Source organism: Sus scrofa, chromosome 5, assembly GCF_054392235.1.
Source record: "Sus scrofa isolate SSC_HxYL_T2T_F1_AM1 chromosome 5, Sscrofa_HxYL_maternal_Yorkshire_Landrace_v2.0, whole genome shotgun sequence".
Taxonomy (NCBI): domain Eukaryota; kingdom Metazoa; phylum Chordata; class Mammalia; order Artiodactyla; family Suidae; genus Sus; species Sus scrofa.
The window spans coordinates 94326796-94351993 of record NC_139387.1 but is presented as its reverse complement, the minus strand read 5'-3'; the positions used below and the strand labels follow the sequence as shown (position 1 = coordinate 94351993).

At 42.4% G+C, this 25198-nt stretch overlaps 1 protein-coding gene across 14 annotated transcripts in view; it reads left to right on the top strand.

Moving 5' to 3' along the window:
• CFAP54 (cilia and flagella associated protein 54) overlaps window positions 1-25198 on the top strand; it is a 312009-nt gene that overhangs the window by 26855 nt on the left and 259956 nt on the right. For 11 of the 14 annotated variants that reach the window (XR_014804323.1, XR_014804322.1, XR_014804320.1 and 8 more), the window contains 10 exons: window positions 4743-4886; window positions 7339-7452; window positions 7574-7675; window positions 14182-14380; window positions 16203-16384; window positions 16472-16628; window positions 17825-17910; window positions 20384-20518; window positions 21550-21700; window positions 24183-24259. Coding sequence is in view for 8 of the 14 variants with exons in the window: in XM_084957512.1 (XP_084813638.1) it covers window positions 4743-4886; window positions 7339-7452; window positions 7574-7675; window positions 14182-14380; window positions 16203-16384; window positions 16472-16628; window positions 17825-17910; window positions 20384-20518; window positions 21550-21700; window positions 24183-24259 (1347 nt within the window). In the remaining 6 variants the exon portion in view is untranslated. Of the gene's footprint in view, window positions 1-1660; window positions 2114-4742; window positions 4887-6701; window positions 6991-7338; window positions 7453-7573; window positions 7676-14181; window positions 14381-16202; window positions 16385-16471; window positions 16629-17824; window positions 17911-20383; window positions 20519-21549; window positions 21701-24182; window positions 24260-25198 lie in introns of those variants that run through there. The other 3 variants (XM_084957514.1, XM_084957518.1, XM_084957520.1) reach the window with 3 other exon arrangements.

Genomic DNA, 25198 nt, shown 5'->3' with positions numbered 1-25198 from the left:
TGAAGGTCAGTCGGTCAGTCAACACATATTTATGGCATGTCTTCTATACACTAGATAAAAGTTCTGGGGGCTGGGAATAGAGTGGTGAACAAGACAGACAGGGCGCTTTGCTAAGGGCACTCACATTCTACTGGACAAGCTTACATTCCCAGCAGGTGGCAAGGGGTGTCAAACCTCCCAGAGCGCCTTTCCTCTGGAATCAAAATTGACTAGACAGCAGAGAAATCTGGCCTTTCTGGTTCCTTCTCTCTCTTGGGCGTCTGCTGAGCTGCTTGCACACATTATATGCACTGACTTTGAAGGCTCCGAAGATGACTACGGGGTTAGATGGTTACCAGTGTTTCTGCTATTTTTACTATTAAATGTGATGTCAGGCTGTGGTTTTACTTTCTATCTTTGAAGCTCTTGAACCTTTTTGACGATTTGCCTTTTTACGTTTGGCGTGCCTACTAAAGACTTATTTTTCCTCAGCTATTTCCTCAATTATTAAAGGCCGAATTTGCTTTTGCAAGAAGGGCTTTAGTCTGCAGTCCGAATTTATTATAACTATTTTCTTGAGAATCTAGAATTCTTGTTAACACTTCCTTGGTCATTTCTGCTAATTTCAGGGTTGTCTGGTGAATTCGTTTCATTGCAGTTGGGAATATCTGCCAGGTACCTACCTGGCGCTGTTTGAGGTATTGTGATATAATGACAAATGAGGCATGGTTCCTATTTTCAAAAAGATCACAGTAAAGTTTCGGCGTCACACACATGAGCATGTTAATGCACTTGGGTGTGACATATGGTATATGTGTAGATAAGAATCTATGTAAATTATATATAGTACACACACACACATATACATACACACAACACAACTGCAGTGGAGACAGAAGTGAAGCAAAGGTCGTTTCTCTCTAGGGCGGTTAGAAAAGTCTTCTTCAACAGCCAGTTCTCTCCCCTGCTCTGCTTCCCCCTTCCTCCTCCTTTGTCTTCACCGTCATTACCAAAGCTAACACTTGTGTGTTTCCCCTGTTCCAAGTGTTGAGTGAGGATTAACTCAAGCGATTCTCTAAAATAGCTACTGGTCTACCTGTTTTGCAGATGAAGAACCCGAGGCACATGGCGTTTGTGGTCCAAGGTACCACTGCCAGCGGTGGAAGTAGAATGTCCTCTCAATCTGACAGGACAGGGGAATGAGAGAACAGAGGGAGCAGAGAGAGACACTTAAGATATTTCATGGACCATTAAGATATTTCATGGAATGGAAAGCGTTTTGGGCAGCTTTTAAGGATATGATGCAAGGTCAAGAGTAATGGGGGGGTGGGGGAAGGCAGAAAGCAGGCATGAAAGGTGTTTGCATGCCCTATAAAGGGTTTGACCTTTGTCCTATAGGCAGTAGGGAGCCATTGAATGTTTAAAGCACAAGAGTGACACCACCCAATTTGCATTTTAGAAAGATAACTCTGCTGGAGGTAAAGAGGATGGGTAAGGAAGAGGGATGTTTACCAGCCATCGTCCAGGGAGACATGTGAGGTCCTACTTGGTTAAGGCTGATGTTTCCATGGATCGAATTTAGAATTTGATATTTGGAACTATTTAGCTCGTAGATTCTTATTTCCATCCCGGTCATATTTCATTTTTTTCTCTTCTTTTTTTTTTTTTTTTCCTTTTTTAGGACCATCCCCACCTATAGAGGTTCCCAGGCTAGGGGTCTAATTGGAGCTGTAGCCACTGGCCTCCACCACAGCCACAGCAACATGGGATCCGAGCCGCATGTGCAACCTACACCACAGCTCATGGCAGCGCCGGAATCCTTAACCCACTGAGCGAGGCCAGGGATCAAACCCGCCACCTCATGGTTCCTAGTCGGATTCGTCAACCACTGAGCCACGACGGGAACTCTTAGAATATTTTTGAAGAAAGGAAAATGATTGACAAAGTTAACTGAAGACTACATATAGTCAAATGGTGTTTCCTGTATCAGGTTTACAGGAAGAATATGTGCAAAAAGATTATCATTGACATTTGTGGAGAAAAGTCACTTAGCTGGAATAGCGCAAGAGGCTCTTACGCATATTCCAACAGACAGGATATTAACAATGACGACTCCCACCACCCCAACTACCAGGTTTGTTCCGGACTGTACCTTGGGAATAATGACACTGGTGAAAGACACTGTTTATGGACAGCTTACCTTGTGTCAAATATCCTAGCGTGTCATATACATTGTCTCCTTCTCATAACAGGCCTGGGGGGTTGTGCTAAAATACCCATTTTAGAGATGAGGAACTTGAGGTCTGGAGAGAAAAAACGACATAGCTACTAGGTGATAAAATTGACACTGAAGCTTAGATTCTTTTAAATAATATTATATATATATATATTTTATTGAAGTATAGTTGATTCACAATATTGTGCCAATTCACAGCAAAGTGATCCAGGCATACACATATAGACATTCTTTTTCTTATATTATCTTCCATTATATTCTATCCCAAGAGATTGGATGTAAATTCCCTGTGCTCTGCAGTCTGGTCTCATTGCTTATTCATTCTAAATGCAATTGTTTGCCTCTGTTCACCCCAACCTCCTGGTCCATCCCAATCCTTCCTGCCTTCCCCTGGGCATCCACAAGTCTGTTCTCTCTGTCTGTGAGTCTGTTTCTGTTCTGTGGATGTAAACATCTTCTTCATTGGATTTTTTCCAAATTTCCTTTTAAAAAATTGACATAAAAGTAGAGAATTCAGCTAAACTATCATCTATCACTTAATCAATATTAAATAGAAGAAATTGTCAATGAGTTGATACAGAGCTAAATTTCAACATTAACAATGTAAACAGTAGAGTCTTTAACCGTTGCAGTATAGATAATAACTGCTATTTAGTTTTAAGTAATGAAGCAAATAAAAATCTGGATCTCACTGCAGTGCTGCTGTTTAATGGACCAATTACAATGATTCTTGAATGTGAGCATGACATTTAATCTAAATATTTTTCTATCCAGACTTAATAACTCTTTGTGTTTCAATTTAGTCTTTCAAAAGTACCAAATAAAAAAGCAAAGTTAAGTTTTTAGCGACTTTATATTCAAGGAAAAATGATTCTTTGAGGCAACAGTAGCTAGCTAGTGCAAGTAAATCCCTAAAATATCATCTTACGGATGGACATTTTTTTCTCAGATGAGCATAGACTCTGCAGGTGGGTGACTTTCCAAGTCAATTCTTAGGTGATAGGGCAGCCTGGGTCTTGATAATTATTTATTCGTAAATTATAGTTAACGTATTATCAATGGGTTTTTCCTCAGGTAAATAGAAAGGGATAATTGAAAAACTTTTTAAGGGAAATATGAGATACTATTCTTCAGGGCTTTTTAGGACACTCAGTATTTTTTAATGTTACCCTCATATATTTTCATTGTCAATATCAATTAAGGTAGCCTTTTGTTGTTGTTGTTGCTTTTTAGGGCTGCACCCGAGGCACATGGAAATTCGCAGGCCAGGAGTCAGATCTGAGCTGCAGCTGCCAGCCTATGCCACAGCCACAGCAACTCGGGATCTGAGCCTCATCTGCTACCTCCACCACAGCTCACAAGTCTCTGAGGTCTGAAATCCTCCATAAAAACTGATAAATTATCTCAGTAATTAAAAATTAAAACTAAAAATATTCTTTAGGAGTTTCTGTCGTGGCACAGCGGATATGAATCCGACTAGGAACCTTGAGGATGCAGGTTCTATCCCTGGCCTTGCTCAGTGGGTTGGGCATCGGGTGTTGCCGTGAGTTGTGGTGCAGGCTGCAGACGTGGCTCGGACCCGAGATGCTGTGGCTGTGGCTGTGGCATAAGCTGGCAGCTGTAGCTCCAATTGGACCCCTAGCCTGGGAACCTCCATAGGCCGTGGGTGCGGCCCTAAACACAAAAGCAAAAAACTTAAAAAAGTGAAAATGTTCTTCATAAGACCTGAATGTCCCAGAGTTCCCATCGTGGCTCAGAGGCAACGAACCTGACTAGTACCCACGAGGATGAGGGTGGGATCCCTGGCCTCACTCAGTGGGTTAAGGATCCAGTGAAGCTTAGATCTTTTTGATTCCAGTCTTGGACTGTTTTCCTCTAAGTATCAGAGGCCCCAGTTTATAGGCCGTTTCCATTTTTCCTACCCTGCTATACCAGTTTAGTTCAGAATAGTAATTGGTTCCAGGCCAGCTAAGAACAATGGCCTTGTTGGAATTAGCTCCTAGGCTGCTGTTGACACTTGGTAAATGTTAAGCACAATAAGCTGAGTTCACAGGACTCGGGCAGCTAAGAAGGAAGACATTCTAAAACGACTCACTTGAGATCTTGAGTTCTCAAAGTTACTCTTTTACATTCAAACGCTTGTTTTTTATTTTTATTGTTTATTTTTTTGTCTCTTTAGGGCCACCCCCACGGCACATGGAGGTTCCCAGGCCAGGGGTCGAATCAGAACTACAGCTGCTGGCCTACACCACAGCCACAGCAACACTGGGTCTACACCACAGCTCACAGCAGTGGTGGATCCTTGACCCACTGAGCGAGGCCAGGGATCGAATCTGCATCCTCATGGATACCAGTCAGATTCAATAACCACTGAAACGCTTGTTTTTAAATCACCTTATTGTTTGCGGTGTTTTTGGTGTGGGGTCAGCAGTTTGCGCTCATCACTTATAACTCGATTCTCTTAAGTGAAGATCAGCATTAATGGCTTGAAATGAAAAGACACTCGGTTGTGCCCTTTCTGTGTCAGGCCTTGGAATATCTCCTGTGGGCAAGTATGTGTATGGAGTCCTCGGTGCCACTCCTGGCCGTCAGGTACCTGACGTGGAGAGCCAGCCTCTACACCGCCGTCTGCCAGTGCTACTATGACTGCCACGCGGGTGTCCACGGAGAGGTATGTGACTCTCGACGTCTGAGGCCGCCAGGATTTAAATGGGTGATGTGTTCAGCTTCAGTGTATTCTTTGGACAGGTGACAAGAAAGCAAGCAAGCAAAGAAACAAACAAAACCCCAAAGAGTTTCAGGGAAGCAAAGACAGAGTCCCAGGCTTTATTGCAGAAATTGGCTTGGTGTCTCCATTCTGCTGGTCTCTCACTTTACTTTCTGCGTCCTTGCTTTTTATTTTTATTTCTTATTTTGGGCCTCTCTCATGGCGTTTGAAGTTCCTGGGCCAGGGATCGAACCCAACCATAGCAGGAACCTGAGCCACAGTAGCGACAGTGCTAGATCCTTAACCTGCTGAGCCACCGGAGAACTCCTCCGTCTCCCTCTTTGTTCTCTCTGTCTCTTTTTTTGTTTGTTTTCGTTTTTTTGTCTTTTTGTCTTGTTTGTCGTTTTTTGTCTTTTTTTTTTGGCTTTATAGGGCTGCACCTGTGGCACATGGAGATTCCCAGGCTAGAGGTCTAATTGGAGCTGTAGCCGCCAGCCTACGCCAGTGCCACAGCAACACGGGATCCAAGCTGTGTCTGCAACCTACACCACAGCTCACGGCAGCACTGGATCCTCAGCCCACTGAGCAAGGCCAGGGATCAAACCCGCAACCTCATGGTTCCTAGTCGGATTCGTTAACACTGAGCCATGATGGGAACTCTGGACCTGCTAATTCTTTTTTTTTTTTTTTTTTTTTTTTTTTTGCTATTTCTTGGGCCACTCCATTGGCATATGGAGGTTCCCAGGCTAGGGATTGAATCGGAGCTGTAGCCGCCGGCCTACGCCAGAGCCACAGCAACGCCGGATCCGAGCTGCATCTGCAACCTACACCACAGCTCACAGCAACACCGGATCCTTAACCCACTGAGCAAGGGCAGGGATCGAACCCACAACCTCATGGTTCCTAGTCAGATTCGTTAACCACTGTGCCACGATGGGAACTCCTCTTTGTTCTCTCTTCACTCCTACCCCTGAATAAGGTTTCTGGTGTCTTCCCTTCTTCATTGTATTCTTGTGTGCAAGCCGCTTTCCTTACCTATTCAGTTTTGTACTCCACACTGCCTGCTGTGCACCTGTCTTGCTTTGCTCTTCTTCTAGCTGTCATTTATTTATTTCACTTTATTTCTTTTTTTTTTTTCTTCTCCTGTATATCTTTTTGATTGAGAACCTGAAATATAACTTAACTGGTCAGGGCTTCTCCTGACCTATCCCATATCTCTGTGTGGATGAAAACAAGCACCCTCTCTACGGTATATGGTTCTTGGCTTATCAGTGGAAGGGAGCTTGGTGAGAATTAGCAATGGGCGCCCCTTCCTTTGGGCCAAGATATCCCTGCACTGGTATGCATAGCTTGTTGGGTGCAGTGTGGGCTGGATTTCAGCAGGGAAATAGCTTCATACAGCTCTCGTGCAATATGTTTTTTAGCCTAGGATACATTCTAGAAACTATCCACCATATATGTATAGTTAATTTTAGTGTCTTGGTTTATTTATTTATTCAATTTATTTATTTATTATTCAATGTATCAGGGACTGGAATGTGTATAGGATTTTGACCATTTGATTCCTACTGGAATTTTTTTCTCACTGGAAAATTTAACCCTTTATGTATGTTACTGTTGTGTTCCAAAAGCATCTTCGTGAAAAATGAGAAATTATAATACTTCAGAGAACCAGTAAAATAAGTTACATGCACTGAGCTTTTTTTGCTGGTATCTCTAGAGAATTGTAATAATGGCGTTCAGATTAAATAAGCAAGATTACCTCTTTCCTTTCCTCAGATGTTAATACTCCCTGGAGTTCCCACTGTAGCATGGTTAAGACTATAACTGCAGCAACTCCCCCGGCCTTGAGAAGTGGGTTAAAAGATCCAGTGTAGGTCACAGCTGTGGCTCAGATTCAACCCCTGACCCAGGAACTTCTATATGCTGTGGGTGCAGCTATAAAAAAATGCTTCCTATATGTTGGCTACTGGAAATCCAGAAATGAATAAGTCCCTTTAAAGACCTCACAATTTCGTGGACGGTGTGAACAGCTGAATCGATAATACGGCTTGTTTTGGGAGAAAAGGTGAGAATTTGAGAAGAGGCCTGAGGAGGCTGTGTGTGTTCTGGTGCCAAGGAAGTGATCAAATATATGAAGCTCCTGTTTAACTCAGAAGCCTACTTTCCTGAATTTCTTAATTCGCAAAGTTGGTATAGCAGACATTTTGCCAACATTAGATTTTCTGAGCTTAGTGGTGCTTCTAGGAAATTGATAGATGGGACAGCAAGTGTGTTCTAAAGAGTCCGTATCAGCCTCGAGTTTAATTCAGCAATTAAATCGAATGTCTGGGAGAATAAAACATTCTGTCTTGATACATTTTTAATCACTATACTCTCACTTATTAGGACTTGAATTTATTTTCATTGCATATAGGCGTTTGCTCGGCGTGCTTTAGCTAAAATTGATGAGTTAAGGCAACTGGAATTAATGAGTTCCTCACCATCGCAGGAGGAGTCCAGAAGATGTTACAGAGAGGCCGCGATAAAGGTATAAAAAATGCATGAAATAAAGGAAATTTACTGTACTCCACAGTCGATGAAGTACTTTGTATTAGCGGTTGAGAGGCTCATGCCATGGTTATGTCATGTAATTCTTCTCTTTGAGGCAGATGGCAGTCATGATCTTCAAAAGAGGAGTGTTTGAATCTCGAAGAAAAAACAAAAGTCTCTTTAGACCAAAGATAAGAGTTAACCTAAGGGAAGCACAGACCGTAAGTTCCAGAACAACTTCTCCATTTCAGACTCTCTGCGGTGCCTTCGCCCGATACCTCTTTGTCTTTCGGTGCAGTCTCGGTTTTGTGATGTCAGAGGCCAAGAGGCTGGAAGTTCCTATTGTGGCTCAGCACTGACAAACCCAACTAGTATCCACGAGGACATGGGTTCGAGCCCTGGTCTCATTCAGTGGGTTTAGGATCCGGTGTTGCAGTGAACTGTGGGGTAGGTCACAGACGTGGCTCGGGTCCCACGTTGCTGTAGCTGTGACATAGGCTGGCACCTGTGGCTCTGATTAGACTGCTAGCCTGGGAAACGTCCATATGCTGTGGGTGTGGCCCTAAAATCAAGACATCAAAAATAAAAAAATAAAGGGAAAGAAGCTGAAGAAGAGCCCAGGAAAGGTGCAAGTGCTTCGGTCTCCCTTTGTCTTTGCTCCTTCGGTGTCAGCTTGGAAGGTGCTGAGAGCAGAGAGGAGGTGGAGGCACCTTTTCTTAGCAGCTTCCGGTTTCACCTTTGGGAGCATTTAGGATCTAAGTTATACTGGAGCAACAAACTCCCATATCTCGGTGGCTTAAAAAACAGTTTATTTCTCACCGGCATCAACGATATTCCAGTGAACAGGGCTCTGCTCATGACTGATGCTCAAGGGCCAGACTGAAGAGCAGCCCTCATTGAGAAAGCTGTTGGTTGTTCTGCCAGAAGAGACCTAAGGGGGCTCAGGGCGCCCTCTTACGGGCAGTGACGCCCAGGATGGAGGTGACAGCAGGGTCCTCTTACCTGGCAGGACTCACACAGCCCCCGTGGAGCAGGGAGTGCTCGCAGGGAGGGGAGTCGGGCACAGTTATGCCCGTGGGATGCTCTGCCCTTTCTCCCTTCTGCCTTTTTCCTTCTCCCACCGTCTCACAGGTGGCTGTCCTGAATCTCAGTGGTCCTTAAGTCCCAGCTCTGTACTCTTCAAACTGCTCCTTGGCTAGTCTAGGCATTCTCTTCTATGAGCTTCTTTGTAGCCCCTGAAAATGAAAATGAGGGAGAAGAAGAAGGGCAGTTTCTTTCTTTTCTCTTTTTCTTTTTGGTTTTAAGGGCTGTTCCTGCAGCAGACGGAGGTTCCCAGGCTAGGGGTCCAATCAGAGCTGCAGCTGCCGGCCTGCGCCACAGCCACAGCGTCGCAGGATCCAAGCTGCAGCTGCTCCTCAGCAACACCAGGTCCTTAAACGCCGAGTGAGCCCAGGAACCCGCATCCTCATGGATCCTGGTCGGGTTTGTTAACCGCTGAGCCAGATGGAAACTCCGAGGAGCAGTTTCTAACAGAAGAGTTGCAGGATCTCAGAACCTGAAGGGGATTTTAGAAATCATTTGGTTTGGTCCTTTTCTATTGCAGGTGGGAAAACAAAGCCCAGATTTAAACCAGCTGCTGGCGGCCCTGGAACCAGAACCCAGGTCTTTAGCGCAGTGTATTCTCACTACCCCAGTGCCAGCTGTTCTCTTTCCTCAATTTCTTCTTAGAACATTTGAGAGGAATTCACTTTTTTTTCCCTTTTAAACAAATCATAGTTTTTACATAAAAATATTATTTGGACATGGTAGCTTTCTATTGCTACTTAATGTCTCTGTTATATATTGACTACTGAGCCCAGGTGTACCATTTATGCATCCTTTTAAATCACGTCCTTACTGACCAATGGTGGGGGTGGTAACTTGCTAAATTTTGGATAATTCCCTGGATGAGCTATTGAACTGTCTGTGTCTGGCATTGATAAGTAGTAATACTATAGTATTCATTAGCAAGCCGGGGACCGATTTTGCAGAAGGTCCTGCTTTATATTTATGAAATAACTTTATTATGTTCCTATAAAAGACCTTTCGATATGCATTACATCTATTTTATTTTATTTTTTGCTATTTCTTGGGCCGCTCCCGCGGCATATGGAGGTTCCCAGGCTAGGGGTTGAATCGGAGCTGTAGCCACCGGCCTACGCCAGAGCCACAGCAATGCGGGATCTGAGCCGTGTCCGCAACCTACACCACAGCTCACGGCAACGCCGGATCGTTAACCCACTGAGCAAGGGCAGGGATCGAACCCGCAACCTCATGGTTCCTAGTCAGATTCGTTAACCACTGCGCCACGACAGGAACTCCAGTTACATCTATTTTATAAAAAAATTTCTGGAGTTCCTGTTATGGTCCAGCCGGTTAAGACCTCAGTGTAGTGTCCGTAAGGATGTGGATTGGATCCCTGGCCTCATTCAGTGGGTTAAGGATCTGAGGTTGCTCTGAGCTGTGGGCTAGGTTGTAGACATGGCATTGCTGTGGCTGTGGTGTAGGCCTCAGCTGCAGCTCGAATTCAATCCCTGGCTTGAGAACTTTCATGTGCTGCAGGTGTGGCTGTAAAAAGAAAAAAAATTCCGAGTTTTTAAATCAGTTGTTAAGTCACCGTAAAATCATTTTGATTTTCAAAGGATGGTTTTATAGGACCACTAATTCAGACTTCTGATGATTGACTGTTTAGTGGGAGGTACTACTGTTATTTATTTTTTATTTATTCATTTAACAGCCCTGCATCAAAGGCTTACTGTGGTCCAAAAGAGGTGACACATAGAAAAGACAAAGTTGGAATTATCTTGTGAGAGTTAAGGATCCAGTGTCACTACAGCAGCTTGGGTCACTGCTGTGGTGCAGGTTCGATCCCTGGCCTGGGGATTTCCATATGCCACAGACGTAGCCAAAAAAAAAAAGACAAGACAAAGTTGCAGTTCTTTTTTTTTTTTTTTTTTTTTTTTTCCTATCTTTTTAGGGCTGCACCTGCGTCATATGGAGGTTCTCAGGCCAGGGGTCAAATTGGAGCTGTAGCTCCCACCCTACACTAGAGCCACAGCAACACAGGATCTGAGCCTTATCTGTGACCTACACCATAGCTCACGGCAACGCCAGATCCTTAACCCACTGAGCAAGCCCAGGGATCGAACCTGCACCCTCATGGATGCTAGTCAGGTTCATTAACTGCTGAGCCACAATGGGAACTCCAGTTCTGCCCTTTTTTGAACAGCTTTGGAATAATAGGCAGAATTTGACTAGACAGGGAGAAAAAGGGAAATGTTCTCAGTAAAGGACAGGTGCATGATCACAGCTTGGAAGGCGAAGGAAGCAAAGGCATTCGGTGGACAGTGAGAAACTGAGTTTGACTGGGGCAGGTATATTGCGTTGGGGACTCAACATAATACATCTCCTGGTTTATGTGTCCCGGAAGCCATGGGATTTAGGGCTGGAACGGACCGAAAGGGTCGTGTCATTCAGCTTCTCATCCGTCCTGACATTTACAAAGATGGGCTGGTATACTCTGTGCAGTGTGTATACCAGAATTTGTCTAATGCTTTTTTTAGGCCGTGCCCACAGCATGACTCCTGGGCCAGGGATCAAATCTGAGCCACAGCAGTGACCAGAGCCATCACAGTGCTGAAACTGAGTTCTTTAACTGACAGGGAACTCTCTGTCCAATACATTTTTTTTTTTCTTTTTATGGCTAAACCCACAGCATATGGAAATTCCTAGGCCAAGGGCCGAATTGGAGCTGTAGCTGTGGCCTGTGCCACAGCCACAGCAACACTGGATCTGAGCCATATCTGTGACCTACACTGCAGCTTGCAGCAAGGTCAGATCCTTAACCCACTGAGCAAGGCCAGGAGTGGAACCTGCATCCTCATAGAGAGAGTGTTGGGTTCTTAACCCACTGAGCCACAATGGGAACTCCTAATGAAAAGTATTAGTTGTTTTTTCAGTTCTTTGCTATTATCAATATTGATGTAGTCAATACCCTCAAGTGTACTATTTATTTATTTATTTATTTATTTATTTTTGTCTCTCTTTTATTTTTTTTTGAGGGGGGGACCTCACTTGCAGCACATGGAAGTTCCCCATCTAGGGGTCACATTGGAACTGTAGCTGTTGGCTTACACCACAGCCACAGAAACACCCAGATCCAAGCTGTGTCTGCAACCTACACCACAGCTCATGGCAATGTTGGATCCTTAACCCACTGAGCGAGACCGGGGATTGAACCCATGCCCTCGTGGATGCTAGTTGGGCTCATTACCACTGACCCATGACGGGAACTCCCTATTTTTTCTTTTACTTTCTGGATAAAATTCAAGGTGTAGGATTTGAATAAAGATACACTCTCATTTCTCTTGTCATATATTTGCCAAATTGATTTCCAAAATAAGTACTCCAGGGTGACAACTTGCATGTACCAATTTTACCACAGCTTTTTTTTTTTTGGCTTTCTCTTTTTTGGGCCGCACCTGTGGCATATGAAGATTCCCAGGCTTGGGGTCCAATTGGAGCTGTAGCTGCCAGCCTACGCTAGGGCCATAGCAACATGGAATCCGAGCCACATCTGTGACCTACACCACAGCTCACGGCAACGCCGGATCCTTAACCCACTGACTGAGGCCAGGCATCAAAGCTGTGTCTTCAGGGATGCCAGTCAGGTTCATTAACCGCTGAGCCATGATGGAAAGTCTACCACAAGCTTTTATCATTTTGATATTCTCTATTTTTTAATAATTCAGTTTTCATAAAATGGCTTATTTAACTTTATTTCTTTGATCCAGCTTTTCCTTATATTTGCGTTTATTCTTTATATTTTTTTTGGTGAATTATCTTTATAATCTGACCATTTATCTAATAGAGATTTTAATTTTTAAATTGTTTCTGAATGGGCTCATTGTTTTTATAGACATTCCAGTGTGTTTTTATTGCTTTAACTTTAAATCTTTTTTATAGATCTTTAAAATATTTATATTTTTAAATCTCTTGCTTATTATTATTCATCTATAGCTCTGATAAATATTCTAGTTTACTTTTTGCTAGTTTTTTATGATGTTTTAAAAAACAATTTCATTGAACTCTCTTTGGGTTCTGCCATTTCATTTTGAGTACTTCGAATTATTAGAAAGTTTATTATGGGGAGTTCCCGTCGTGGCGCAGTGGTTAACGAATCCGACTAGGAACCATGAGGTTGCGGGTTCGGTCCCTGCCCTTGCTCAGTGGGTTAACGATCCGGCGTTGCCGTGAGCTGTGGTGTAGGTTGCAGACGCGGCTCGGATCCCGCGTTGCTGTGGCTCTGGCGTAGGCCGGTGGCTACAGCTCCGATTCAACCCCTAGCCTGGGAACCTCCATATGCCGCGGGAGCGGCCCAAGAAATAGCAACAACAACAATAATGCCGAGGGAGCGGCCCAAGAAATAGCAACAACAACAACAAAAAAAAAAAAAAAAAAAAAAAAAAAAAAGAAAGTTTATTATGCTATTTAAATATAATTTTTAGGCGTTCCCTGGTGGCTAGTGGTTAAGGATTTGGTGTTCTCACTACTGTGGCTTAGGCCCGATCCCTGGCTCAGTAGATTCTGTGTGCTGCAGGTGCGGCCAAAAAAATAAAAGTATACACACACACATACATGTATAATTTTATATATATGTAGAATTTTTAAAGCTCTGTTTTAACCTATAGCAAACATCTTAGAATAAACTCTTTCCTCTATTTATAATGCAAGAGAGGGCGGGGCATAAATAAAAGCTTTATTGAGGTTTTTACTGTGTCAGTTGACTGAGTTCCCATTGTGGCTCTGTGGTTAATGAACCTGACTAGCATCCATGAAGACAGAGGTTTGATCCCTGGCCTTGCTCATTGGGTTAAGGATCTGGCATTGCTGTGAGCTGTGGTGGAGGTCGCAGATGCGGCCTGGATCCTGCATTGCTGTGGCTCTGGCATAGGCTGGTGGCTACAGCTCTGATTGGACCCCTAGCCTGGGAACCTCCATATGCCATGGGTACGGCCCTAAAAAGACAAAAAGACAAAAAAAAAAAAAAAAAAAAACACCTAACCCAGAAAAACAAAACAAAACAAAACAAAAACCATGTCACTTGACCTATCTTTATCCCTGCTTTTGCTTCTCTGCCTTTGCCCCAGGAAGAGGAAAGAAGCAAGGGAGCCGTGGAGAAGGTGATGGGTGTCCTCTAACTGGCCATGCCTTCTGGAAAAGTCACCTAGCGCTCCCTTTCTTACTTCCTGGTAATCCGAGTACAGGGAATAAGTCATTAGTCAGAGAGGAGAGTAAAGGGTGGAGGCAGACCCTTGTGGAATCATTCTGGGCTGACACAGGGAGAGTGGCTGGGATTCGCATGAGGCTCTAACAGTCTCCAGCTCAAGAAACAAAAACCAGAGTTCCCACTATGGTGCAGTGGCTTAAGGACCTGGCATGGCCACAGCTGTGGTGTAGGTTGCAGCTGAGGATCAGATATGATCCCTGTCCTGGGAACTTCCCTACGCCACAGGTGCAGCCGAAAAAGAAAAAAAAAAAAAAAAAATCGAAAACTACAAAGCAGCCGTCTTGTGGATAGACCAGCCATTCTTTCTTTTAGCATTAACGACGCACACCTACTTATCTTTGCCTTATAATGTCAAACATTGTAGATTTTAACAAAACGAGCTGTATTTTTTAATTCCAGCTGCAGTGGCCCCGTACTGTCACAGAACGGCTGTTGGATGAGATGTTTGATAGCACTGCGTCCCGATTTCTGGCCGTCTTGGAAGCTCTTTCTGATTCAAATCGGCGAACCCTGCAAACTGGGCCCGTTGTTACAGAAGAAGTAGAAGTTCGTGATGTTGTCTCAGAACTGTTTATAGCAGGACGAGAACTACTCATCAGTAAATAAGTTGTTCAAATAATATTTTATGGTAGAACATGAATAACAAAAAAAATTTTTTTTTTTGCTTTATTAGGGCTGCACCCCTGGTATATGGAGGTTCCCAGGCTGCGGGTCGAATGGGAGCTGCAGCTGCCGGCCTACACCACAGCCACAGTGACACCAGATCTGAGCCACATCTGCGATCTACACCACAGCTCACAGCCACACCGGATCCTTTAACCCACTGAGTGAGGCCAGGGATTGAACCCGCGTCCTCATGGTTACTAGTTGGGTTTGTTACTGCTGAGCCACAGTGGGAACTCCCCTTATGTTTACTTTTAAAAATTCCCTGAAGATCCCAACCAACAGATATTAACACCGTCACTCTCCATAGCTTAATATATTTTATTTTAATCTCTGTATTTCTCTTGCCTTCTGGGAAGGTTCCTCAATCTGAGTTTTCAGGTCATTAATTTGTTCTTTGATTTTTTTGCCCTTCTCTTCCATCCATTTATTGAATTCTTTGTTTCAAAAATAAAATATTTTATACTTAGTCTCCATTTGATTCTTTCTCACAGAAGTTTATTCTTGCTTCGTTTCTCATATCCTGTCTTATTTCCTTGGGAGAACACTTACTAAGCTTGCCTTGTTGTTCACTCTGTGTCCTGTTTCCTCTGGTGAAGGATGTTTTCCTTTGTGCTCTTTGTTTCAAGGTGTTTGTGCTTCAATTTTAATTCCTCATAAGCCTACCTTCCTTTGCCTTGAACAGCTGACAGTGTCTACCTGGAAGGAGGGGTAAAATCCTAGACCCTAACTTGTGTGCCTCCGAGTGAGCTTAGGGTGTGTGCGCGCACGCATGTGTGCATGCGTGTCCATTGAGGGTTGGGAGCCTCTGGGTGACAATTTGGGCTCATCTTTTCCTCCCAAGGAAGATACGGGATCTCAGATGAGATTTCCCTTGACTTCCTTCACCCACACCTGAAAATTCCCCTTCACACGTGCCTGTCCTTTCCCCTCTCTCACTGAAATAGAAGGGACACTCCTTCTCCTCTTTAGGTCTTTGAGACCCGTCTCTGCAAACCGCCCCCTCATCCCTTGCCCAGCTTCCTCCCTGTATTGCTTCCCCTTGTTATCGTCCGATTTATTGAAGGAATCGTCTTTTTTCACTGCCCTGATTTCTTCCCGTCCTGCTTGTACTTGGCAGTCTTCTATTAGGGACAGAGGATGTCCTGGACCACCTCCTTATCGGTACAGTTTGAAAGTCACTTTTCAGTGAGTGCTTTTCTTTCTTCCTCTGCTCTCAGTAGTGGTTGCTGCTGTTGGCTACTCCTTGCTCTTTAAACCCTCTGCTTTGCAGCCTTTTCCACCCCTGCCCTTCTCTTCCTGGTGGGGGGTTCCTGGCTCTTCCGTCCCAGGCAGCTGTCCCTGGCCACGGCTGATGCGACCCTTTAGTGTGGCTATGCAATGAGGACTCGGAAGCTACATCCCTGTTTTAGAGCTCGTTTTCTGAGCTTTCCATCTGTAATATCCAGCTGCCTATTCGGCTGGTTAACTCCTGCTAAGGCTCTGTTTTTGAGATCCCATAAGTCCCTCCTCTGGGGTAGCTTTCTCTGACCAACCGCCTACCCTAAACCTGTGTTTGATACCCTTCTTTGTCCCCACAGCACCTGTATTTGCCCACTAAGATCTCTTGTTTCCTCGACCAGTGTGTAAGCTCTGTGAAGGCAGGGGTTGTGTTTGCTTCTTTGTCATTTACCTGGTACCTGCCAGTGTCTGATATTTAATATTCAGTAAATATTTCTTGGCACAATTAACATTCAAATCTCTCTTGCTTTTTCTAGCATCAAACACTGGTGCAGAAGGGACGCTTGATTTTCCAAAATCATCTCTTCTGCCACTTATTATACAAAGAAAAAATGTTGTTTCTGTGGATGCTGCTGTGAAGTTTATAAAATTAGCTTTTACTTACGAGGAATGGAGTTTATTTGAATCTTCAGCTGGGCAGCTTATTGATTTTCTCCAGGTAATATGTGCAGAGTGATTCCTTTGTTTTTATCTGATTAAGATGACATGGCATTACTAATTAACTTGTGGGCTATGCTTTTCTTAGAGGCAGGATGATCCAGAGTCAAAGAAAGCAGAGAAGGAGTTACTTCTTCTGATTGCAATAGAACCTTTAATCAATGTAAAGAGAAACAAAGGTTTGATCTTTCCTCTTGAAAACTTCAAAGAAGGTCAAGTTTACTGTAAAAAAATTGCTTTTCATGGTGAGTTTTTCTTTGCCTTATAGAAAAACAAAGATGACTTTATATGATGGAATATGCTCTCTATTGATGAGGTGAGAGAATGTTCCAGGCAGAGGGAGCAGGAAGTACAAAGGCCCTGAGGGGAGCATGTGCTTGGCGTTGAAGGAATGGCAAAGGGGCATGAATGGCTGCCCTGGCATGCCCTGGTGGTGGTGATGGAATTTGAGAATGTGGTAGGGGGTGAAGTCAGAGAAATTGCTGGGTGCCTGGTCCTGCAGGTTCTGAGGCCTTGTAAAGATGCTGGATTTTACTGTGAGTTACTGTTTTTTGTTTTTTGTTTTTGCTTTTTAGGGCTGCACCCGTGGCATATGGAGGTTCCCAGGCTGGGGGTCTAATCAGAGCTACAGCTGCTGGCCTGCACCACAGCCACAACAATGCCAGATCCGAGCCTCATCTGCAACCTACACCACAGCTGATGGCAATGCCAGATCCTTAACCCACTGAGCAAAGCCAGGGATCAAACCCGCAACCTCATGGCTCCTAGTCAGATTCGTTTCGACGGGAACTCCTATGAGTTATGGTTTTAAGTAGAAGAATGAGGCTGCTGCCTTGTCAATGAGAGGCCAGCAGGACAGCCAATCAAAGCCAGCAGTTCCCTTGGGTAGGGGGAGTTTGGATGGTCTCTTCTGTCTCTCCAGCATGCAGAGTTTTTTGTTCTAAGACTTTTTAAGTCTTAAAAGTTATTGTGTATATCATTGAAAATCTGCAGCCTCTCTTTTTTAGACCAGTGAGATTTGACCCCATATTTTTAGGGCTTATCGTTTCTTAAGGCATTGCACGGATGATCAATTGTGGTAGATAATTTATACCAAGTAATGGTGCCTTTTTTGTTCTTCTAGAGGTTTCTGAATAGATATCCTTGTTATTTTTATTTCAACTGCAATACATGTTTTAACATTATAAACCTCTTCAATTCCGTTGTGGGCATAGTTGGCGTACAGATTGCAGATTGATGAACATAACAATAGTCCATTTAAATTGTTTAGAGCCTCCTTCGATTAATTTTCATATGGAAGCATTTAAGGCGCTTACTGACATAGTATTTGCCCAGATATCATTTATGCCCCTTTTATAGAATCTCTGTGTTTCTGTGCCTTTTCTGTTTGAGCTTTGATAATTGGAGTTTTTGTGTCATTTCCCCTGCTTTATCACTTGAGATACCTGCGGGAAGGCTTGTGGACATTCAGAAGATGTTTTCCTTTTGGCGACAACCTTATATTCCTGCGTCTGTGACTCTCCACAGGTGAAATACCTATTTTTGATAATTTGTAATCGCGTCAAAGGGGGTGCTTTTATTTAATTTAAAACAAGATTTAAAAGTCACAGGAACTTTACTTTGCCCAAATTCTCTACTGTTTAATGATTAGGATAAGAGATTGCGTTATATCCTAACTATAAGTTTATCCTCCCTCCCTTTCTTTTGTCTTTATAGCCTCACCTGCGGCAGATGGAAGTTCCAGGCTAGAGGTTGAATTGAGCTGCAGCTGCAGGCCTTCCCCTCAGCCACAGCATCGCAGTATCCGAGCCACAGCTTGTGGCAATGCCAGATCTTTAACCCACTGGGTGAGGGCAGGGGTCAAACTCGCATCCTCATGGACACTGTAGACGCTTTTTAAAGTGCTGAGCTGCAACAGGAACCCCCTGACGCGTAATTTTAAATCTGTTTTTATTACTGTCATTATTTTGGGCTCCAATCTGGCCCTTCTTGGGAAATGTCAAGGCTAGCTGTATTTCTGATGATGAAGGAAATGAGGCAGTGGTTTTAATGAGGGTTAATATTCTTAATGAAATATTATTTGGAGTCACTTCTCGCACAATGGCCAGTATTTAGAAATGATGATTTGTGGGTATGGATATTTAAGGAAAACTAGTACAGCACTTGTTTTTAAAAATAAATTTCAGGGATCCTCAGAGCCTCTCTGAGGTTCCTCAGGAGCCCAGCTTTAGGTAGTAACACCCTAACCTGTTCCTATTAGTTTTGTCTACAATATTGAGATTCAGATGGAATTGCATATAAAAATCTGGTTTTTACTGTTACAGAAAATGTTTGAAAACCACAATTATAAAGCATTGTATTAATTTTCGTTCAGGCACGTTAAACATAGCAAAGGGACTTGAGAATTTCCACTGTTATATTTTCTGTTCCTTCCTTTGTCAGATTGTGTTATAACCTGTGACAGGTATTTAATTTTTGAAAAAAAGGCATTTAATAGCAAATGTAACAATTATAGTGTGCAAACTAAACCAAAAAATTCCAATCAAGGCTGAAGAGAGCATAGAATTTTCATGTCTCTTGCTTTTTAAAAAGTCACATGTGTCTTAGTTCAGTTCAATTCAATTCAATACACGTGTACTGAGCTCTGTTATTTTCCCAAGCACTGTACTAAGTTACCACGTATGCAAAATAAGTCTTAGTGTTGCCCCACTAAGGCTTGATATATTTTAATCATAAACTCATTATTTTTCTAGTTCAGATAGAATGGGTAACTTCATTATTATTATTATTATTATTATTTAAAGGAGCCAGAGTAACTGAATTGAGAGGAACTATACTCATTTGGGTCATCTGATTTCTGTGGGATGTGATTTCTGTTTAGTTCCTCCTGTCTCTTCTTCTGGTCTGTATCCTTTTCCAGCTCCCCATTCCCTCTCCCCTCACTAGTTTCTCTGCCTCCCTCTTCTTATTACTGTACTTTATTTATTTATTTATTTTTATTTTTTGTCTTTTTGTCTTTTCTAAGGCCATTCCTGTGGCATATGGAGGTTCCCAGGCTAGGGGTCAAATCAGAGCTACAGCTGCAGGCCTACACCACAATCACAGCAACACAGGATCCGAGCCGTATCTACTACCTACACAGCTCATGGCAACGCTGGATCCTTAACCCACTGAGCAAAGCCAGGGATCAAACCGGCAACCTCCTAGTTCCTAGTTGGATTTGTTAACCACTGAGCCATGACGGGAACTCCCCTCTTCTTACTACTTTAATAGGGAACTTTTTAAAAGAAGGAAGTATACACACACTCAAATCTGGATGGAATTGATTGGATTATGCAACTTGCCTAAAAACGTGTGGAGTATTTCTTTTTAGAGAGGCGGAAGTAGCCTGTCGCAGTTAAAAGTGAGGTCTGTAGAGCTGGGCTGCTTGGGTTTGAACCCTGCCTCTGCTCCTTTCATTTTTATCTTAGGAGAAACCACTTAGTCTTCTGGTGCTTCCGTTGACTCGTCTGTAAAGTGGAGACCACGGGGTTGTCGTGAGGATTAAGAGAGTCGGAGTATGCCTTAGTCCAGTCGAGCTTCTCTAACAAAGATACCATAGACCGGGTGGCTTAGGCAACATTTCTTTCTCATGGTTCTGGAGGCTGCGAAATCCAAGATCAAGACATCATCCGCCTCCTGGGTCCTAGATGGCTGTATCTGTCCTCGCTTGGCAGAAAAAGGGAGTCTCTCGCTCTCTTTCTGGGGTCTCTTTTATAAAGGGCACCGTTCTCATTCATGAGGACTCCACCCTCCGACCTAACTGCTTCCTGAAGGCACTCATAATACCTTCACACTGGGAGTTAGGAATTCAGCAAAGGAACTTTGGGGTTGACGCCAAACACTCATTGCTGTAGGTGTCAGGCTCTTGGAATGGTGCCTGGCACACATGAAATGTTATGTATCTCTACCCGTGTGTCTTATTCTTCTCATCAACTTACTTTACCTCTTTTGTTTTCAGGATGCTCAGCCTGATAAGGAAATTGTGGTGGACACGATAATGTTCCTGTGGCAGAAATGCAAATTAGGCCTCCAGCGGCTCAATGTGGCCAGGAATGACTCTGCGAAGCTCACCCAGAAAATCAGTACTAATAAAGTATTCCTTTTTGTTTTCCTTCAGATGCTTTTGGTTATTGCTAGTTTAATTTGTGATACATATTTTAAATCTAAATTTTCCCTGTTTATCCACTTGCATAATTACTGTTCTTTCAGTCCAGGGGTGAGTGAGCCTTCCTTTTAAGTGTATTCCCTACACTCCGGCCCCACCTTAGTTTTGGGGAGCGGGGATGTGTTTTAAGCTTTTAAGGGAAGAGTAAATGTAGTGTGTTCAAGGTTACGTGAACTTGGACGAATTCATTAAGAAGGTTAATAATAGAAAATACAAATGAGTAAGGCTTTTAAGGTTTTTTTTTTCTGTAATAATAGTATATTTTAAAGAGCTTTTTCATGGAAAGGAGAAAGCTGGGCAGGTGAATATTATAGCCCGGAAGCTTAGAGAATATTTTAACAATAACCTAGTCATCTACGACTTTGAGGCCTCTTAAGATTAGCTCCATTAGGATGTATGGGCATGATTTTATCATACACTTTAATAAAGTAATGATGTGGGTACATTAATGCTGTTTTCTCACTCTTGCTCTCAAGGTGTGATGGTTGATTTGACATGCTAAGCTTGGGGTTATAGGTGTGAAAACTACCATGTGCCCAGCATGGAGCCGGCTACCCCTGCTTCCCCCTCACTATTTTGAAGGACTTTGATAGTCATCGCAAAAACTGTGTTTTGAAGGGAGAAGGAGAATTTTGAGGCTCCAGATAATCTTCACTGATAGATTAAAAAAAAAAATGATAAATTTTCCAATGTGACTATAGATATGTAGGCTGTAAGCTTAAGTTAATCTTCTTTATGAATTTATAAAAACAGATTGATTATTAAATATCATCTTATTAGGATTATTGATCTTTATGTCACATAAAATTAAGATCTGCGAAAAAGGAGGAGTACCTGTGTGTCAGTTCACATCATTTGAAGTTTGTGGTTTTGAGTTTTATAAACTTAAGTTTTATAAAAGGTGACTCTACATGGTAATGTACTTTCAATTGATTTTATTGTATATCTTCTTTTTTTAGTGGGTTTACCTTCTCTGGCAGATAAATGAAGTAATTCAGTGCTATAACATGGAAAACATTGACGTGGTGGTGGTGGCAGAGGTCACATTACGATTAAGTGAAATACTGGAGTCGTTAGGAAACCCAAGAAGAAAACTTAAAAAGTCTCTAGGTAAAACATTGAATGAAAAAAAAGTTGAGATTATGAATACATATACATATGAATATATGTATAAATTATCATACAATTCACAGGTTATATACAATGCAGAGGTTAACTTCTTTTTTTTTAAATGATTTTTATTTTTTCCATTATATCTGGCTTCCAGTGTTGTGTCAACTTTCTACTGTACAGCAAGGTGACCCAGTCACACATGCTATGTGTATATATATATATATGTATATATATATATATATATACATATATATATATATATAATCACATTCTTTTCTCACCAGGTTAACTGCTATTAATGGAAACTAGGCATTTCAGTATCGTGCTTCACTGATCATTTTAAATCAACCAAGTGTGATGTTAAGATAAGATTATATGCTCCCTGGTTCAGGGGCGGATAAAACCCTGTGTCTTCTCCTCACTCGTGTTTCCCGTCCGTGTTCCTCAGGTCCACCTGCCCTTCTTGCTCTCCCCCATTCTGGCTCTCCCCCCTGCCGCTCTTGTATCCTCCCTCCCTCTCTTCTGTTTCCTGCTCGAGTGTACACTTCGTGAAGGGAGAGAGTGTGTGCTGGTCACCATTATATTCTTTTTATTTCTTTAGGGTCCCCTTGGCATGTGGAGGTTCCCAGGCTAGGGGTCGTATCCGAGCTGTAGCCACCGGCCTTCGCCAGAGCCATGGCAATGCCTGATCCGAGCCGCGCCTGCAACCTACACCACAGCCCACAGCAACGCTGGATCCTTAACCCACTGAGCCAGGTCGGGGATCAAACCTGCGTCCTCATGGATGCTGGTCAGATTGGTTTCCACTGTGCCACGACGGGACTCCCCACCAGCTATATTCTTGACCTCCCCCACCAACACTCACACACACACACACACACACACACACACACACACACACACACACACAGATGGATTGGATTTTTTGACATATCCTGTCTTAAAATGCTTTTTCCTTTTTTGTAACTTTTATCATGGAGAATTTCAAATGTGTAGAGATGAAATAAGTCACCAGTGTACACCTTCTCCAGTACAAATAATGAAGAACATTTTGCCTGTCTTCTTTCATCTCTTCTGGCAACACTTTGTTCCTGGTGTTTTAAAGCAGGCGTCATGTCATTTCACCAAAAAATGCCCTCAGCCTGCATGTGAGTGTGCGTGTGTGTGTGTGTGTGGGGGGGGTCTAACAGACAAGTTTTTTTCCTTCCTTTTTTAAAAAACCACAATGCTCCTATTATTATGCCTTACAAAATTAGCAAAAAAAAAATTCCTTTGTCCCTGATTGTATCAAAAATGTTTATTCCAATTAGGATCCAAACGAGCCCACACATTTAATTTTCTTCCGTGTCTCTTAAGCATCTCTCTGTAACCTCGGGCCGCTCCTCCTGTCCTCCCCCCCCACACCCCGAAGAAATTGAATCATCATCACCCCGTAGGATTTCCCACATTCTGGATTTGGCTCTTTGCCTCCTTGTGCCGTTGGTTAACTGATCCTTTGTGATAAGGTTTCATTTCTAAAGAACTAATCAGTATTGAAGCATGATCCATTTGTGCATTTGAAAATGGCCACATTTATGTAATGAGAGGTTGTCCCCGTTTAGATACATAAATTTTTATAACTTTGCCAACAGTGTTATTCTCATCATCTTAATGGCATATAAAACACAAAGTAGAAGTCATTCTTGTATGTTAATTATGATAAGATGCTTCAAGATATGTGTTTATTAGCCTGTTTATTAAACAGTACATTATTTAATTGGAATTATTAAATAACTTTAAGACTAGGAGACTAGCATTGCCATATACATTTTTATTATTTGTATTCTTCTAATTTAAACTAGACTTCTCTGATATTTGTCTAAATTTATAAATTTCTACACTTATTGTCTGAATACTTTTCAATGGACTACATAGAATATATATAAACACCACTCTCTGTGCCGTAATATTACCTTGTTGATCATCAAGATTTGCAGTTGGTTTGTTTTATTACAAGGTGCTTTTAAATTAACTAATGGAAAGACAGAATGTGATTATGTGGAAGAAATAACTTGGTATTCAGGCAGCTTCTAAGTGTTGAATAATTTCTAAAATCACGAGTAATTAAAAAGGTGACTAAGTTAGCATAATGTTTTCATTTGGCATAATTATTCTGATTCACTGTTGTATTTCCAGTTTTCTCTCTCATCGTTTTATTTTCTCTGGTCCTTCGTTCTTTCCCGTTGTTTCTTCCTCTCTCCTACTCTCTCCTCCTCCTTGTCCTGTTTCTTCCTCTTCTTCCTTCTCCTTGGGCACGTTTCCTTCTCTCCCTCCCTCTCTCTTCTCCTTTCTTCCTCCCTCCCTCTCCCTCTCTCTTTCTTTCTTTCTTTTTCCCTTCCCTTGGTTCCTTCCTTTCTGCCTCCCTTTCCTCACTCTCCCCCCTTTCTCTCTTCCTCCTTCTCTTCCTTCCTCTCTGCCTTCCTTTCTTTCCTTTTTTCAGATACACCTTTAAAAGACGGGACTAATGAATTGCTTGGGACTCAGAAAGGGAGCATGGAAACTCTTCCAATATTAAAGGTATTACAAAATATTTTTAAAAATATAATTAAAAGCATGAATTTTAATTTTCAAATAATATTAGATTTGTAAATGTATAATGGTAAATTATGGAAATAATTTTGAATATTTACTCTCTGAGAAATTGTGGTTTGCATATACCTTGAGAACTATAGGGACATTTTTCTACCTTTTGCCATTCCTTTAGAAAAAATCTAATCAACTCCAAAAGTAAGCAAGATAAAGTATTTTAAAAGGATTTATAGTTATATTACTATTTTAAATTTTTTTTATTACTCAATGAATTTATTACATTTGCAGTTGTGTAATGATCATCACAGCATTTCGATCCCAAACCCCCAGTGCATCCCCCCACCCCACAACCTGTCTCCTTTGGAAACCACAAACTTTTCAAAGTCTGTGAGTCAGTATCTGCTCTGCAAAGAAGTTCATTGTGTCCTTTTTTTCAGATTCCACATGTAAGTGATAGCATTTGATGTTGGTGTCTCATTGTCAGACTGACTTGGCTTAGCATGATCATTTCTAGGGCCATCCATGCTGCTGCAAATGCGGTTATTTCTTTCCTTTTAATGCCTGAGTAATATTCCATTGTGTATATGTACCACTTCTTGATCCACTCCTCTGTCAGTGGACATTTAGGTTGTTTCCATGTCTTGGCTATTGTATATTGCACTGCAGTGATCATTGGAGTACATGTGTCTTTTCGAGTCATGGTTTTCTCTGGATAGATGCCCAGGAGTAGGATTGCTGGATCAAATGGTAATTCTATTTTTAGTTTTCTGAGGAATTTCCATACTGTTTTCCACAGTGGTTGCACTAATTTACATTCCCACCAACAGTGTAATAGGGTTCCCTTTTCTCCACACCCTTTCCAGCATTTATTGTTTGTAGGCTTTTCAATGATGGCCATTCTGGCTGGTGTAAGGTGGTACCTCATAG